Source organism: Stenella coeruleoalba (genome assembly GCF_951394435.1).
Source record: "Stenella coeruleoalba genome assembly, chromosome: 7".
NCBI classification, from domain to species: Eukaryota; Metazoa; Chordata; class Mammalia; order Artiodactyla; family Delphinidae; genus Stenella; species Stenella coeruleoalba.
The window spans coordinates 118,918,359-118,936,837 of record NC_137153.1 but is presented as its reverse complement, the minus strand read 5'-3'; the positions used below and the strand labels follow the sequence as shown (position 1 = coordinate 118,936,837).

The following is an 18,479-nucleotide window of genomic DNA, read 5'->3' as shown; positions in this document are numbered from 1 at the left end:
GGTCTTGGTACACTTCTCTGTTCTTTGGAAACTACTGCAAATTCTAGTTGGCAGGGGGGGCGGGTGGAAAGGTGGGGTGGGAGCAGTTGTTTTCTGGGGTTTTTGGGGTTTTTTTTTCAAATGTTCCCACAGCTATTTAATTATAGCCCCGGGACAGCTACGTGGGATAAGCAGGGGTACTTGGGGAGCTGTCTGAGGCGGCATGCAGCAGCAGAGTGGGCAGGAGCATGGCCTTAGGGCCCAGTTCCTCATCTCACCAGCTGTGTGGCTTTGGGCCAGTACCGGACCTTCCTAAGGTTCATGAGTACATTTCTTTATGTGTACAACTGAGATAATATTAGTGTTCTCAGAAGGAGATTGGAGGGCTGAGTAGGAAATAACCTGAAAGTCCCAACACAGGTACCAAAGGATATTCATTATTATTACTATTATTATTATTATTTTGTTACATCAGTTAGTAGCAGATGTGGAATTAAAGTCCAGACTCATTGACATGAAGCCCAGCGCCTTTTTTTTGCTGTTTCACACTAAGTGGAAAATTGGCATCTGCCTGCTCTCCAGAAATAAGAGCAAGCCACAGAATTACAAAATGAGATGGTAAAGGTTTGAATAATCTAGCCTTACACTGTTTCCAGGACCGGCTTTGATGTCAGAATTTACCCCCTGAACACAGCCCAGTTCCCTCCCGGGCACCGATGGTCGTGTGCCCCTGTGCATCTCTGGGGAAGCTGTGGACGGGTGCAGGGCCCCTCCGGCAGGACGCTCCCCCAGAGCAAGAGGACGTTCCCTCTGCTCTTTCGGGGAACAAGCCACGGCCATTCTGTTAACATCTGCCCTTCTGTGGCCTGGCAGCCCCAGTTCCTCTCCTTAAGCCTTTTCTGTGGCCTGAGGCCAGCCTTGAAGACTGGCTGGGGCTTGCGGAGCCTTCATAAGATTGTGGGTGAGAGCTGGGGCCCAGAGTCGGACAGACTTGGGTTCGAGTCCTTGCTTTATAGCCAGTCGTTCTGCAGCCTTGAGCAGACTGTCTCCTCCTCCCCAGCCTCAGTTTCCCCATCTGTAGAATGAGGACAGCACGAGTACCCATCCTGGAGGGTTGCTGTGAGGTTTAACTAGAACGAGGCCCAGCATGCTCTGCACACTCGGGGCCGTGTGAGTTCACCGCAACCCTGAATCGCTGCTCAGATGGACAGGATGTTTTGGTATTTTTAAGGTCTGCTGGTCTTTGGTTTTAAAAAGAAAATGTGCTAATCAAGGTTGGGCTTTCACTGACACCAAAATAACTGGTTAACTTAGAAAACTCAAGTAATCATGCCAGGTTCTAGATGACACATCCACAAACACCACTTGTTTGACCAAATTTACCTTTAAGTCAGAGGACAAAGAAAAACGAAACTAAATTGACTTCATTACTAATTATCTCATAGATAAACAGCCTGCAAGAGTATATTACGTGCGTGCCTCACGTGAACAGTAAAGAGAATAAAGTAAATGCTGGTACAACTTTTAATTCTGGGGTTTTTTTTTACAGCTTTTTTTTTCTTTTTTTAAAAATTTATTTATTTTTGGCTGCGTTGGGTCTTTGTTGCTGCACACGGGCTTTCTCTAGTTGCGACAAGTGGGGCTACTCTTCGTTGCAGTATGCAGGCTTCTCATTGCGGTGGCTTCTCTTTTTGTGGAGCACGGGCTCTAGGTGCGCAGGCTTCAGTAGTTGTGGCACATGGGCTCATTAGTTGTGGCTTGTGGGCTCTAGAGTGCAGGCCCAGTAGTTGTGGCACACGGGCTTAGTTACTCCGCGGCATGTGGGATATACCTGGACCAGGGCTCGAACCTGTGTCCTCTGCATTGGCAGGCGGACTCTTAACCACTGTGCCACCACGGAAGCCCTTAATTCTGTTTTTTTTTTTTTTTTAGTTTTGGCTGCGTTGGGTCTTTGTTGCTACAGACGGGCTTTCTCTAGTTGCGGTGAGCAGGGGCTACTCTTCGTTGCGGTGCACGGGCTTCTCATTGTGGTGGCTTCTCTTGTTGCGGAGCGCAGGTTCTAGGCGTGCGGGCTTCAGTAGTTGTGACACGTGGGCTCAGTAGTTGTGGCTCGTGGGCTCTAGAGCACAGGCTCAGTAGCTGTGGCGCACGGGCTTAGTTGCTCTGCGGCATGTGGGATCTTCCCGGACCAGGGCTCGAACCCGTGTCCCCTGCATTGGCAGGCGGGTTCTTAATCACTGCGCCACCAGAGAAGTCCCTTAATTCTGTTTTAAATACAGTACGTCTTAATTGGTATCCTCAATGTGGGCAGTTCTCTCTGGCACACAGGCCGGTGCCGGACAGATGAATGTGGGCTCAGTAGCTGGGCCTTCTACACACCGAGCCAGACGCCTCATCATAATGCCCGTCTTCACCCAGCTTGGTTGAAGGCCATTGTCAATGTCCGTTGGCATGTACATTTTGGGGCTTCTGCGAACAGAACGCAAGCGAGTGAAGCATCTGTAAAATGTATATTTCATATTTAGGTATATAAAATATATATAGCTACGTCTGGGTGCGCGAATGTTCAGCCACCTACAAAGAGAATAAATTTGATCTTTCAACTTGACTGGGAAGCGCTCAGAAGGTTCTAGGGACCGTGGGGGTAAAACTCAGCTTGGCAATACAATGATTAAAACAAAATCCTTCCATTTAGTTTAAAAATGCCTTAGAAGTTGGCGATTTCAAGACACATGCTTCAAATAACCACCCCCCGCCGCCCCGCCCAACTGCTGCCCCCTAAAACTGTACAACAAAAATAACCCAGCCCAGCTGTTAGACTCATCTGTTGCCTCTTGATAGGCATGAGTTTTCATCTTCACAGCATAAACACAAACCCAAACGAGTTTTTCCTAAAAGTTTTTTTGTCCTGTGAAATACGCCTGCAAACTCATCCTAACGAAAAGCTCACTGGCGTGTGAGAGACTCAGATGAGATCACAAGCCCCTAGCCTGGTTTTTGTGGGTTGCCTCTTCTCTCCGAGATCAGTGGGGTCTTTACAGAAAAAGGGTATTGAGTGCGTCTAGACCTTTGGAGATGTTATTTTTCTAGACGACCCACAGTCTGCTAGTTGCAAGTTGCTTCATGAAGCAGGACTAAGCCTGCGTCTTTGAGGGCGGGAGAGCCCCCCCGCCGCCCCGCCCCGGTGCTGCGGGGTGTGCCCTCCGGGCTCTGACCCCCTCTCCTTATGGGAGCATTCACCTGTCTGGGGCTGAGCCAGCACTGCATGACTCTGCTCCCTGTGTCTTCAGTTTAAATTCAGACTGTCCTCCCAAGAAGACAGCTGAAAACTACTCATTCTCAAGAGGGGCAATTTTAAAATAAAGTATTTCTGGAAGTGACGGGGTAAGACCTTCTTTCTCCTAAGTATATTATGTTTTCTGCCATTAACTTTTTCTTATATTCTACTAAAGTGACCTCATCATTTCAAACATGTGAACCTAGTTTTATCGCGATTTTTCTACATATTTGACTAGTATACGCACTCACATTATATGTATGTGTATATGTAATTTTTTTTTTTTTTGGGGGTTGGGAAGAAAAGATACCTCATTTTGAAACCTAAAGGGGGAAATAAGAAAAGCCCTTTGTAATATATTGCCATATTATCACTAAATCCCCTGACGGTTGTGACACAGAAGCAAGTCACCTGTCACTTAAGCTTGAGGTCTCTTTAATTTTCTCCTGGAATTCGCACCAGGCTGTCTTTAATTTGAGGCCTTTATTGGAATTCTGAAACCTCTCTGCCTCCCTGGCTCTCAGATCTATTCTGAGAGCTGTTACAGAATGTATACAATAACCAACAGAGGGATTCGAGAGGGCTGCAGCTCTGTTTATTTAACACTCTAGAGGGATTTTTGTGCTTATTCGGTCCTGGCTGCCCGGCTTTCAATATCGCTTTGACAACCATTCTGCCCTTCTCATTAATTTTAAACAGTTAAAACACAGGAAAAAGAGGAAAAAGTTTTCATTATTAAAGTGCTTTACTTTTTAATAACAGAGGATTCTGTCCGCCAGGGGAAAGGGCATCCTTGCTAATTTCACATTCATATTAAAAAAAAAAAAAAAAAAAGCAAGGAAGGTGACAGTTTCGCTGCTGAGGCGGCTTAACGAAAAGAGGGCAGCAAAAAAAAGAGTTTGCATTTCACATCAGTCAAGAGGGTAAAAAAAAAAAAACCTTGTTAATGACAACAGCAAATGTCCACTTTCGTAACACAGCTCCCGAGTGACTTTTTCTCTTGACATTTGAGTGGATAAAACCCTTAGGGGGACCATGTACCGTGAAATCAGATAGACTGTCATCAACCAAACAGGTAGCAGGAATGATTTGACTAAACTGAAAACATTTTCAGGTTGTGAAGTCTCTATTAACACAGAGACGAATGTCTCTCGGAAGAGGGAGACTTTTCCTTCTCCTCCCTTTATTCTTTCTGCGGCAGCTTTAAATGTGAAAAAGACCCGGGTGACGGGGTTAGGGTCGGTCAGCCAGACCCAGGGGCTCGCACCCTGTCCTCTACAGGAGTTAAAAGCAGCATGAGCCGGGTCTCACGCTGGTGAGACCCACACTGGGGGGTGAGTGTGGGTAGAGCTTAATTGCCACCATCCAAAGAATCAACATCTCTGGGGAGCCACGCTAGCCAGATCGGGTTCTTTCGGATCTTGGTTTCGCGTTCAACAGAAAACATTCGTGTTAAGATGCAGGAAACAAAAGCCACTTGTCTTTAGGGGGATATAAAGAAAGGAAATCTTTTCTCTGGGGTTGCTAAAGGCTGAAAAGAAAAGAAGTTTCTATTTTCCTAATATTTTCCATCTGTAAGGTCTTTGATGCAGACAGATGTGAGTTCTTACAGAGGGACTGTTGGCTGCAACGATCCGTGCCATCGTCTTGAGTGTGGTTTGCTGGAGCAGCCCACTCCTCAGTGGGTTCCTGGGAACTCAGCACAGAGGTCTGGGCTGAAAGAGTGAATCTGAAACACTCAGAGTCTGAACCTCCTAGCAAAGAGGAAGCATATGCTCTACGATTCAAGGACAGACTCACCTGTGGTCAGGTGACTGTGGGATGCTCTTAGACAGGAACGGGCAGGCTTCCACCAATGAGTATAAGGCAGGGGAGGAGACTGAAGGCCTAAGCGGGCCATACAAGACGCCTTTAAAAACTGCTTGTGTCCAGTGATGTTGTAAAGGCCGGAATTGGACTTGGAAAATTCCAAAGTGTCTCCAGTAGACTTTGATTTTGAACATGAGTCATAAGAGGCCAGGAAGGAAAGTAAATAAGTAAATAAAGAAGAGACGTGGTCTGCTCCCTCACCAAGCCACCCACCCTCATCTTCACTTGACTTTAGCGTCTTCATCGCTCCCTTTTTTTCCCTAGTAATATTGAAAGGATTACCCTTGTTGGCCCCTCTGTGGTTACTGTGTGATTTTACTGTTATTAAATCTGTTATAAACTGCTTCATTATTCCTGACTCTGACTGTCTCTCCTTTAATCCTTCCGTCACCCTCCCAGAAACGCCGCTCCGTTGGCCCCCAGGAAATCCGAGAGCGAGCCACGGTCTTGCAGACGGTGTTTGAAGATTACGTGCACTCCAGCGAGAGGACGGTCTCCGGGGCCAAGAAAGGTTGGTCGATTTCTTAGGTGATTGTGGATGGATAACCCTGCAGGGCATCGTCCCCACCTCCACCCGCACGCCCCCCAGACAGGTTGAGAGGCCAACCAGGCGTCTTTGCTCACCAGCAGAAGCCTTCAATCTCCCTGATTCTGCAGGGTTAGGAAGCAGGCACGGAAGGCTTTAGAGTGATATTAAATGTTAATTTCATCCTTCCCCGTGTTTTGCACAAATGAGGCTTTATCTTGGCTTACGTCAGGACTAGAGCTTTGACCTAGCAACTTGGATCTCCGGGATCCGTTTTTCTCTTTCTTAGAAAACCAGATAGAAGAGATATGACACGTCAGCAGGAATAGTTGTAGAGATGGAAATTAGAGATGAAGGCAAGGGCTGGAATCATTAGACCAAAGCAGTTCCTATTTGAAAGTACAAAGGAAAATGAGAAGAACAGTGCTGAGGAAGGACCGTAGGCCATGAACCCAGTTCCTGGGAAATTTACAAAAGAGTTAGGTACTAATTTAATATTCAGTGCCTTTATAGGATAAGTTGGCCCCTGGGATCACCAAGCATTAAGGGTGGACTCAGCAGTTCCCTTTGAGTGCGGAACAGAGCACGGGAGAAGGGAGCTTAGAACAGCTGCGTGTCCTTCATGCTGGAACGTGTGTGTCTTGGCTAGTGACTTACCCCCACGTTGGGGGATCCAGAGTTCTTTTCGATAGTTACCTACTATTTTGAGAAGAATGCCAGGCTGGCTTACCAATAGATAAATACTATAGAATCCTTTCTTCTTTTTATGAATTGAATCTTTAAAAAAAAACACGAAACAGCTTTCCTTTAACAAATATTTATTGAATTGGGCGCCGTTCCAGGTGCTTGGGGTACACCAGGGGTCAGAACAGACAAAAACTGTCACCTTTAGAACATTCTAGTGGGGGAGCAGAAGATGAACGTAATAAACACAATTAGTAAATTCCATATAAATTAGATAGTCTAGGGAAAGGTGATGAGAACGATGGAGAGAACAGAGCAAGTGAGGGAGATGAAGGGGTGAGGGCAGAGTGAGTCCTGTCCTGAGGGTCGATGCTTGAGCAGAAACCTCACGAGGGGCCGCCCCGTGGCTCTGACAGAGGGCGTCCAGGCAGGTTGGGGCGTGGGGGTCAGAGTGCACGGGAACTCCTGGACAGCAGTGTGGCTGGAAGGAGGGGAGGGGTGGCAGAGGAAGGGCGTGGAGGCCATCCAGGGGACCCGGTTACCGCGAGTGGAAGGGGAACCATTGGAGGGCTTGGGGCAGAGATGTGGTCTGACAGGTCTGAAAAGGTCACTTGCTGCTGAGTGAGAACAAACTGCGGGCACGGGTGAAGGCTGGGAGACTGGCTACCGGGTGGTTACGGTCATCTGGAAATAGATGACGGAACTAAGTTAGCAAGTATTTGCAAGTGCCTGTTACGTACCTTAGCACATCATAAAGGCAGTCCTTAGTTAGGCAGTCCTTAATCAGAACCACCCGAGATGAGAGATGACGTCCCAGTAGTTGCCCCATAACTGCTGATAAAAATCAGTGCGTATTCCCGTCTGGTTTCTGCTAATACCCTGTCCTAGCGTTTCCCTAAAGTGAATTCAGCAACTCCTAAGGCTCCTCCTGAGAACCTGCCTTTAAAGATGTACTGGAACATTCTGTCAGGAGGAATAGAACGTTTATCTCAGTGGAACTTTAGAGTTTGGTCATTTGTGGAAAGTTAGGCAACGTCAGCTTTCTGTACGATGCACAATCAAGTGTTTGCAGCAGGATTTCAGGGTTAATAGCAGAGTTGCAGTGAAGGGGAAGAACACCATCGTTATGACGTCAGTGTCAGAGGTCATCTGGGTATTCTAGCGAGCCTGCAACGATTTCAGTGTGACTGGGTCCTCAGAGTAAAACTTACAGTCAGTAGTCCTTAGAGAATGCGGTTTTGTGTTTTCTCTCGTTATCGTTACCATTGAACTTTATACCAAGAAGCAGAGTTACTTGCCTTCTTTTTAAAGGATGTTGGAGTGGGGCCAGTCCCCAATGTTTATGTACCAAGGAGGAAATAAATGTATCGTCTTTTAAGGAAACTGCCCATAGAAGATCTCGGTCACCCCACAGCAGACATTAGGTTCTCCCCTATTCTTCTCTCTCCTCTTACTTAGGATTGAGTTCTGGAGGTTTGGGGGAAATATACACATAACTGCCACACCCCAGGAGCTGATACTGTCTTTTGCATTTCAATCTGCATATGCAAATTCCCCACTACTGACTTGCTTCCCTTTTATGCCATTTCAGAACCCACCTCATGAATAATTAACAAAGCAGCTGGGTTTTGCCTTCACGGCAGAAACCTAGTTGGAAACTGGGCCAAGTATGCATTTGTTTTCCTTTTGCATTTTCTGACCCAGTCGTTGCTAATGACCTGAACTTTATCGTGGTCAGTTTCCAGAAGCAGTTACCCCTTTCTCCCCTCATGTCTTGCATCTTGTAGCTAGAGCTTCAGGTGGTGAAAATTGTGGTAACCTAAGTTTGAACTCCAGGGTCCTGAACGAAAATTTCAGAAAGCGGAGTCCTTTACCTGCACAGCGCCACTTCCCCTGCGGTTCGAGCTGCTCTTCCCTGAAGAGCAAGGGCTGCACGTGTAGGGGTTGTGCCTGGCTCTGAAGGGATGCTTCTCGAGGTCAAGAAAATGCAAACTACTGAAATCATCCCTCTCCCCTCAGTGTGATCGGAGGGAGGTTGGCTCCTTGGCCAAATGCTTTGTCTTTAGGAGAATTAGAGGGGCAAGCAAGCAGCCTCCTTTCGCCCTTTCTTTGGGTGGTCGTCACTGTTGATGTGCCGGGTAGGAACGTGCAACGCGCCTTCTCTGTACAGACGCGTGCTCTTCTCAGGCGGGGGTGGGGTCGGGAGGGGCGAGGATGAGCTGCACCTTCCAGGCTGCAGTTCTGCTCCTTTCTGCCTCCTTGACCCAAAGCCTCATCTGCACGATGCCGCTGTTCCTGATCAGATGTCCGAGAGTACATTTGGTTTTATTGCTCAAAAGGACGAAATGTCCTTGGAAGGTATTTTGAAATCGATTTCCCCTAATTCTGTCATCCTCTGGCTCTGAAATGGGACTTGGTGGCGTGCCACTGCCTGCTCTGATTGGCTAGAGCATCATCCGTCTTCCCAAATAAACGTCTCCTTTCAGGACTTCTCGCCTTCCCGCTCGCCTCGGGCCCACAGCCGTCTTCCTTCCACACGTTCCCGGTGCTGCCAGCAGGGCCACTTCCTGCCCCTTGGAAGGTCCTGCAGACAGCTGCACTCCATCTGAGGTTCCTGCTTCTCTGAATTAGCCAAACCTCGGAGTGTGTGCATGTATGTGAGGACGACCAACTGTCGCTGTCCCCAGCGAGACAGGAGCCTTGAGGACGAGGAGGCTTAGTGCAAACAGGCAGTGAGAGATGCTGCCTGACCAGTTGTCGAGGGAGAGAACCCTTCTGCCATTTCTTGGCAAACTCACTATCCCCGTAAAGCTGTTCGTTGAGCACCTAGCTCTCCCAGGACAGAGGCTCTCCAGCCTCAGCTCTCAGGATTGGTGCAGAGAAGAGGAATCCTCTGATCCGCCAGTCTGCTCAAGCACAAGAGTGAGGTGCGTGAGGAGGCCTGGGCCAGCGTCGGGGCAAACGAGGCTTTAGAGGGGCAGACTCTGCTTTGGCGTGGCGTGGTTCCAGTCTGCTCTTTCTGTCTAGAGTAAACGTCGGGGGTTGGGAAAGAGAGGGAGGTGGAGAAGAGGCTGGCGTCTCCAGGGTCATGATAGTTGTAGAGCTTTTGCCTCTGAGGACTTGAATATGTGTCAGAACTCTCCAAACAGCACGGGCCATTTGAAATGTTAAAGATTTTCCTTGAAAAACCTCGCCCCCAGTTATTAAAAAGGGGAGTAAGCACAGATTTAAGCGAGGGGTACAGTGGGGTTGCCTTGGTTATTATTTCTCATCGATTGGGAAAAGGAGTTCACTTTGCTCGGTAAATAGAGCTTTGATGGGTTCCCAGGATCCTTCCAGGAGCTGATCTGCTAAAATGACACTTTTTATTACTGTTCATAAACGCCAGTCTCCAGGTGCTGCTGGGATATTACGTTTAAGCTGTGGGCAAACTTGCCAGTCCAGTGGCTCAACAAGCGAGGGCGAGAGACGCTGGTGTTTAGTGCCCGCTTCCATCAGAAGCAGGGCGGGGCGGGGCTCCGGGGGAAATAAAGTCAGTGGGGGTGGGGAGCAGTCCCAAGAGTCCCCCCCGTCCTGTTGGAGTGAGAACAGGGCAGACACTGGACCGTCACTGTTATCCAGAGACATTTAAGGGGAACAAGGTATAGGAAAATGATTCCTCAAAGGGGTGCCCGGGGACTTCCCTGGCGGTCCAGTGGTTAAGACTCTGCGCTTCCAGTGCAGGCGTGCGGGTTCGATCCCTGCTCGTGAACTAAGATCCCACATGCCGCGTGGCGTGGCCCAAAAATTAATTAAATAAATAAATATAAAAATAAATTTTTTAAAAAAGGAGTGCCCAATTAAGGGGTAGCCAGAGTGCCACCCTCCTGGGAACTGCCTCTGACCAGTGCCAGGTTGAGAACAGGGGCCTCTTTCTTAACTTTAAAATAGGACTGAAACTTTCACGATAGACTGTCTGATGAACAGCTCTAAACCGCTGACAGTCCTCAACAGATGAACTGGTCTGTGGGCTATTTTAGAAATTCAGTAATTTTCTTTCTCTTTACAATTCTGTTTTTGTTTCCTTTTTTTACACATTCTTTGAAAGGGTAAGAAACCCCGTATCGATCGATTCTGGATGCGTTCGCACGAATTCGGTTTTAAAATCCCATGAGTATATGGAGAACTGGTGTCAGTGATTCCTCCAGATGGGCAGCTAGAGGTGGCCCTCCGGGCGGAGACAGTGTTTACAGTAGCGATAATGTATAGTAATAATAAACATAGGGACAATCGTAATAAAGCCTTGTGAGCCTTTTAAATGTTGTGACATTTGCATGTATTAACTACTTGAGAAAATAATAATTCAATTAGGGAAAAATGTTCCCAATATAAAGGTCTGATGATTTCATTTTTCATAAGAAAATGGTATACATTGATCCTGTCTTAGTTTCTTCACTCATTCTCTCATTCATTCATTTATACAACAGAAACCTGCTGTGTGTCAGGTACTGTGCTAGGCCCCAAGACTATAATGAAGAAGAAAACAGGACCCTCCCCTCTAGGTTTATTACAGGCTACGCAGTAAAATGTGAAATTTTATTGGGTTTACTCATTGTGGCTGGTAGACTTACTTATTTTTAGAAATTAAGAAAAATACACAAGTACAGCTTTAGGTTGTTGATGTTTGTCGTGCTATCCTGGTTGTGTGTGCATCGTGGCCCGGCAGGGTGAGCTGCGCAGGGCAGCCCTTAGGCCGGGGCAGCTGAGACCCGTCCTGACCGCCTCTCGCCCGCTCACTGTCTTTCAGCCCTGCAGTCCTTCATCCGGGCCTACGCGACCTACCCCCGGGAGCTGAAGCACATCTTCCACATCCGATCACTCCACCTCGGGCATGTGGCTAAGAGCTTTGGGCTAAGAGATGCCCCTAAAAATCTCAGTGCCTTGGCCACAAAGAAGAAGAAAGCAAACCTGAAAAGGTAAGGTGGGCTGAATTTGTCCTCTGTTCAGATTGGCAGCCATGAGATGGTATGGGGGGCTGCTGTGTGCCAACTTGCATTTTTGTGGTAAATTATCGCCAGTATCTGCCCTTCTCTCAGTATGATGAGTGCTTGGAACAGCTGGAAAAATACCTAATCTGAATGCGTTTAAGGCACTTGCAGAAATTCGATGCTGGGTCCTGACCCAACTCCTGTTGGGTCCAGAGTAGTGGGGATTATTGGAACAGCAAGACTGCCCACGGATAGAGTAACTCTGGGGCTTTTCACACTCAGAGCTCCAGGTGTGCTGTGGTCCACCCTGGAAAGCTCTGGGGACTTGAAGGAAGACGGTGGTGAGTTCCATGAAACTCTGCTGCGGCCGCAGGGCTCCTGCAGGCTGGCTGGGCTTGGGGGCCGGGCCTGGGGCTCCCAGCGCCGTGTGCCGCTCTGCTTGGTGCTGGCGTGCACCTCCAGCACTGAGCACGTGTAGGGCAAGTGCAGTGGACTCTTCTCCCTCCGCCCCCTGCTCCCCCCCCCCCCAAAAAAAGAACACGTTAGGAACGGTCCAGAGTCGGAGTGAGAAGTGTTGCCCTGCAGGTTGGGCACTGGGCTCCGAGTCCATCTTCACTATTTCAAGAGGTCCTGAGATGATTTCTCTCAACGAAATGCAGTTGTAAAAGGTCTTCTTTCTCTCCTCAAAGACAGGGTATTCATGGGAATTTCCTGGCAGTCCAGTGGTTAGGACTCGGCCCTTTCACTGCCATGGCCCTGGGTTCAGTCCCTGGTCAGGGAGCTAAGATCCTGCAAACCACATGGTGGTGCAGCCAAAAAACACCACACACGGTGTTCTTCTAGTACCAGCCCAGCCCTTCGCGGGAGCTAGAGTTTCTTAGATGCCAGGAGCTGCTTGTATGGGGAGTTTGGGGCAGATCATTGTTGTTTTGTTTTGTTTTGTTTTGTTTTTGCTGTACGCGGGCCTCTCACTGTTGCGGCCTCTCCCGTTGCGGAGCGCAGGCTCAGTGGCCATGGCTCACGGGCCCAGCCGCTCCGCGGCACGTGGGATCTTCCCGGACCTGGGCACAAACCCGTGTCCCCTGCATCGACAGGCGGACTCTCGACCACTGCGTCACCAGGGAAGCCCCCATTTTGGAATTTTTAAGATGCTTCGTCTTTTTTCTTATAGTAATCCCCCTCACATAGGACAACACTCCAGTAATTCTGTGAGGCAGGCATTTCCCCGCACGCTCTTCTCCGATGCCCGGACAAGACTGAGACACGTCCGGCTCTGGTTTCTTCCAGGACGTTTTGAGGTGCAGAGCGTTGCCTGCTGCCACACTCTACCTGTCCTGGGCAGGGCTGCGGCCAGAGACCCCTCTGCTCGAGCCAGGTCCTCCCTGAGGGAGAAGGTGCCTCAGCTCCACTCCAGATTTGGGACTGCCGTGCACCAGAGTTAGGTTCCTTCCTTTGGGTTTGGGGTAGCTGACGTCTGTACATAGTAACTGGTTTTAAGTATGTGACAAAACTATGAGGCTCGCAGTCAGGTCTGGAATGACCTCCTAGTGGTCTGGAAGCCTGGCCATCCTGTCCCACCGTCTCTAAAACGCCGACACGTGAAGGAGGTGGGAATCCATCTGCCACGTGATCACTGGTAAGAAACACGTATTTTGTTTATTCCTCTTTCTGCGAGTAAATGTGACCCCAGTATTTTACTGTCAGCAGCTGATCTACCTTTGCAAGCGTTAATAGCAGCTCTTCAGACTGGGTGTGCCCAGCCCTCGCCCAGGGAAGGCAGAGTGGGAGGCTCGAGGCGCTGGGAGTAGCGGGGGACTCAGAGCCAGCATTGTCCTTACCTTGCGAAGCCGCCAGGGAGAGAGCAAGCCGCCGCCTCCCGCTTCAGCTGACCCGCGCTGGCAGATGGGCACCAGGGCTACGATACCCCTGTGAGCAGGGGATTTAGCCGGGCTTTATTTAGGGAAGAATGGGCTGATTAGCCGATAAAGAGCATGTAAGATGGTATGGGGCAGCCTTTGATGTCTGGCTGGCGCGGCGGGGAGCCGGGTGGTGAGTGACAGCAGTGTGTCACACGATTACCCCGCCCGTGACAGTGCCGCTGTCTGTTCTTGCCATGTCACCACTCTGTTACAGCGACTTTTTCCGTTGTTATGCCCTTCTTTTGAAGGCATTTCTCCCCACACTCCTTACACCCTCCCGCCCCACCCCTGCCTTGTTAATGCAGACGGGCACTCAAGGATACAGTAAGTACCTTCTTTACTGGGGGAGATCTTGTCACTCCTGAGGAAGAATGGCTTTGCAGCTAATCTGCACATGGACCGTATCACTGTGGTCGGGGAAGCGGCAGAGAAACTTGACAGATTCTCTGCACCTCAGTCGGGGCTCGAGCCAGTGCCAGTCGCCGCTTTTTAAGGAACAGGAAAGAAAAGTCCATTAAACCCCACACAAGTGTGGAGAGTTACGCTGTGGCCACAATGATTGTCCTGAGATGAGGCGTCTCTTCTGAAATCCATCTGTCAAGGAAGAGAAGGGGTTCCTTGGGTTTTGTGTGGGTGGGTAAAATGATAGCACTAATTTCTCCGAATTATTCTGCATATTCCATTTATGGTGTTCACTGCTAGAATAGTTACGTTATGTGCAAACCTCTGATATCTGCAAACCAAATTGATGAGACCGTAAGCAAAATCCTGTCTCGCCTGCCATCCCCAAGCAAGGAGTTCACCCGGGTGTTAGCGGATGAGGCCAGGGCAGGTTAGGCTTGGAGACTACTGGGCATTTCTGTGCAGTGACAGAGGGAACTTTTATCTCGTCTATATGCCTTTATTCCTTCACTGGACCACTTTTCAGAAAAAGGAAAAAAAGAGTTAATGTCCCCAAATAAGGCCTTAATCAGCAGGTCTCTCTCTGTCTCCTTTTTGAGTCCTCAGTTCTGAAGGGGAACAGCAAGTGTCTTCGCCCTGCGCACAGAAGCACAGAGTCACGAGCACTCTTCTGACACTGACACACAAGCCTGTCAGAACAGCCCGCCACCCCAGACACCTCCATATCCACGTGCACAGGGAGTCGGTGCTGTTGGGAGAATTTTGAATGGCCCCTTAGCAACATCCGTCACGAACACAGCATTTTCCTCCCGTGAGATGCAGTTCTTCTTTTGCAGCTAGGTAGATTCAGCAGTCCCTGAGCAGCAAAGGTAACATACCTTCCAAAATTTCCATCTTCCCAGGAGTCGCTGAGACCCGGCGCTGTCTGCTCTGGGAGGGCAGAGCTGTGTTGTTTGCCAGGGTGTCTGTCTGTCTGTCTAGGCAGTCACACATGTGAGTAGAACCTGTCCAGGACCAGTGAGCAGACAACTTCCTCATCCGTTTGACACTCTGTGGTCAGTGGTTCAAGGATATAGAAAGTAATGAGCCTTGAAGTCTCAGTGTTACGGTGGCAACGTGAAGGGGCGAGTCTGTTGGGTTTGAACCACCCCATCTCATTTGCATTATATGCTGTAATTGCAAGTTCACTTCCCCCAGACTGTTTAGTTTGCAGCTCCCTAAGGCTGGTCTCACCACTGACTTCTACCGTCTGGGTCTTTCTGAAGTTCTTCTTAGTGCGTAGATTTCTTTGTATAAATTTTCTCAAACCAGCCCAGCTAAGTGTTACCTGGTAGTTCTCATCTGATCAAAAAGTAGGGCTGTCTGATCCCTTAGTACTTACTGGATCTGGGTGTGCTTGGTCAGGGCTCAGCAGGCTGGGATCCGTAGTGGAAGGGGACGGAGCTGGTCCCCTGGGGGCCGGGCCTCACATCCTAGCCACCATACCCAGCAGGGCAGAGCATGTCCTTCACCTCTGCTACTTCCAAAGCTCTACATTTAGTGTACTTGTTAAAATAAGGAAACATCCTTAGGGAGGTCATTCTTGCCAGACTTTTCTCATCTGTGAAATGCTTTATCATTGAAGTTCAAATCAGAGATTTTGTGGACCTCCACTTCAGGGTCATTTTTCACCTTTTTTTTTTAAATTTGTGTTTCTCTTTTTTCATTGAAGTATAGTTAATTTACAATGTTGTGTTAGTTTCAGGTGTACAGCAAAGTGACTCAGTTATGCATATATATTTATATATTTTTCAGATTCTTTTCCATCATAGGTTGTTAAAAGATACTGAGTATAGTTCCCTGTGCTCTGCAGTAGGACCTTGCTGTTTACCTGTTGTATAGTAGTGTATATATGTTAATCCCAAACTCTTAATTTATCTCCCACCCACCCCCCCATCCCCTTTGGTAACCGTAAGTTTGTTTTCTATGTCTATGAGTCTATTTCTGTTTTGTAAATAAGGTCATTTGTATCATTTTTTTAGATTCCACCTATAAGTGATAAGTGGTGTTATGTGATATTAGTCTTTGTCTGACTTACTTAGTATGATCATCTCTAGATCCATCCATGTGACTGCAAATGACATTATTTCATTTTTTATGGCTGAGTAGTATTCCATTGTTTACATATATACCGCGTCTTCTTTATCCATTCCTCTGTCGATGGACACTTAGGTTGCTTCCATGTCTTGGCTAATGTGAACAGTGCTGCTGTGAACATAGGGGTGCCTGTATCTTTTCAAATTATAGTTTTCTCCCGTTTTTCATCTTTGAAGGCCTTTGCTCTGTCCCTCTCTGTGATTGTCACTCTCACTTTTTCAGTAATTATTAAATAACTTGTGAGGGTTACTGTGTTGAATAGACTCTAGTTTGAGAAGTTCATACCCGCATCAGCCATCTCCCTGCCCCTCCACTTGTTTCTTAAATGCTGACTGTGGGAGTGTCATGCAGTAATTGACAAGAGCCTGGGTTTTACCCACACGGCATCTGGGCTGGGTCACTTACCGTTTCTGTTCCTCAGTCCCCTCACCTCTCAGATAGTGGCGCGGAGCCTCACAGTGTTGTCTGGGGACCAACCAGGTGGCGAGTACAAAGCATCGACACAGTGTCTGGGACATGAACACGGGAGCACTTGCGGAGGTGGTGACCAAGACAGGAGCACTGGCTCTTCCCGCCGGCCTTCATCACACTTAGAAGCATCCCTGGAGCAGAGAGAGTGAACCTGTCATTAACTGTCAACCTTTCAGCACCTCGAAGTTTTCTTATCAGGAACCACCTTGAGAACGCAGGGCTGTTCCCCTCCAAGACGAGCGTGAAGATGCTGCAGCTGCGTCTCCCTGCAAAGCAGTATTCTCATCATTAAGCATCTTGCCTGCCAATTGTTATGTGGCCTTTACAGCCTCCCTAATATCACTTAATTAGCTGAAGGCAAACCTGGAATCTTGCCCACCGTGAAAATTCTCTCCGTTTCCTTGAGCCAGTCATCGTTCTGTAGGAAGACAGAGTGGCCAGACGTGAGGTCAGAGGCTGGACAAAGCCCCGTTTGGAAACATGGGGGTTCCTCTCCGCACCCGATCTTGGAGCGGCGTCCTGCACTGCTCATCCCTGCCCTGATCCCTCCGGCCTCCTGGTCTCCCCCTTCAGCCTCCCCGCCCCGTCCCCATGGATCCCCTCAACTTCATTGTAGTACAGCCCACTGCCGGGTCTCCTGCGGCCCTTCCGGTCCCGCTGACCGGTGCTCCCCTTGCCCGTCGTGCCCCCGCTTCTTCCAGCCTTTCGGTGATGTCTCCTAACTCTAATAATTAGGACACACCCCCTCTTCCCTCTCCCCACGGCCTCAGCTGGCACCCCTCCTTTCTCGTTCTCTCCCGGGGCCTTTGCCCGGCATGCTGCGGGCCTGGGCCTCTCCTCACCCCTCTTCATCTTTGGGCCTCCGTCCCTTCTTCGAGGAAGTCTCCTCTGGCACACCTGCCTGGGTGGACACCGCATGCCCCCATTCCACCCCCCACCCCACCCCTCACCGCCATCACAGTAGCCCTACACCTGTCTGTGATGTTTGTCTGTGTGGTTCCTGTCTCTCCCCTCCGTGTAGCTCAGGGTAGAAACCCTGTCTGGTTTTCCTCATCACATCCCCAGCACCTACCTGGCACGCGATAGGTGCTCAGGAAGTAGTTTTGAATCGATGAACGGAACCTGAAAGTCTTCTGTAATTCTGAGAGGAAGAGCATAAAGGGAAAGAGAAAAGAGGGGTTGTTCTGACAGGAACCAGGTAAATGCCTCTTAATTGTTTAGTTAGCCCAGCAAACAGCAAATCCTGCCTTTCACAGCGCCCCGGCCACTCCGTAGTCTGTCCTGAGAGAACAAGCATGGGGTCACTTTCCTCTTGGCATGAAATAGTCCCCGAGAAGGACTGAGCCTCGGGCCCTGTTTCCCCGACGTCACAGTGGAGGAACCCACAGAACGTGGAGATGAGTGGGTTCGGGATCGGGGTCTCCACCAGCCTGCGTAGGGCCAGGGCAGATGCCCACAGAGGGTCAGTTCACTCGACCTCAGCCTGAAGACCAGAGGGAAACAGCTAGGACCACCGGCAGTGACTGTGAGGACAGGTGTGCGTGTCCCGTGGGGCAGGGGAGCAGAATCTCCTCTCGCAGGCTGCTAGGGAGCCGTATGAAAACACAGGAGGGCCCGTGCTTTAAAGGTGAGCTCGGGTTAAGGGAGAGAATTTTCACCTAGAGCCTGGGTGAGCTGTATGGACTGTAGCCGAGACCGTATTCTGCCGGCCTCTGTGTCAAGGGTGATGAGGTGGGTGACCTCGAAGCCCACGCTGGCTTGCCTCTCTGGGACATCTGTACCGACAAGAAGTGTCCAGACTGGGACAAGGGGCAGGACGAGTGCTGTGGACGGTGGCTGGGTCTCTCTGGGTGAAGAACACCGGCACAGAGGGGTCACTTGGGGGTGATGTGATTACTGAGGTCCCCCCATTGCATGCACACACAGCCCTGGGTTGAGCTGCGTGGGCAGGGTTCCTCGGAGGGCCGGCCCTCCGCCCTCAGCACCCCCGGCGCAGCTCCACGTTGCTCCCTGCCCGCCGCCAGGCGCCAGCGCTGCACACGCGGCTCTTCACATCTGGTCCTTGCTTCTACCACTGTTTGTTCTGCCTGACACCGTGCAATTAGCAGCCTCCTCGTGAAACACCCCCGCCACCGGTCCGTGCCCACCCCCGGCTAATGAGGCAATCAGGAGGGTTTCACAGTGACCCTGCGCTGCCTCCACACCTGGGTCACCTGCAGACAGCGGGAGCCACGGGGCGTGTGCTTTCA

The 18,479-nt window shown here is 49.6% G+C and overlaps 1 protein-coding gene across 2 annotated transcripts in view; it reads left to right on the top strand.

Moving 5' to 3' along the window:
- Positions 1–18,479, top strand: part of DDX31 (DEAD-box helicase 31) — a 74,010-nt gene that overhangs the window by 45,079 nt on the left and 10,452 nt on the right. For both annotated transcript variants that reach the window (XR_013829204.1, XM_079927725.1), the window contains 2 exons: positions 5,525–5,636; positions 11,122–11,290. Coding sequence is in view for 1 of the 2 variants with exons in the window: in XM_079927725.1 (XP_079783851.1) it covers positions 5,525–5,636; positions 11,122–11,290 (281 nt within the window). In the remaining variant the exon portion in view is untranslated. The remainder of the gene's footprint in view (positions 1–5,524; positions 5,637–11,121; positions 11,291–18,479) is intronic.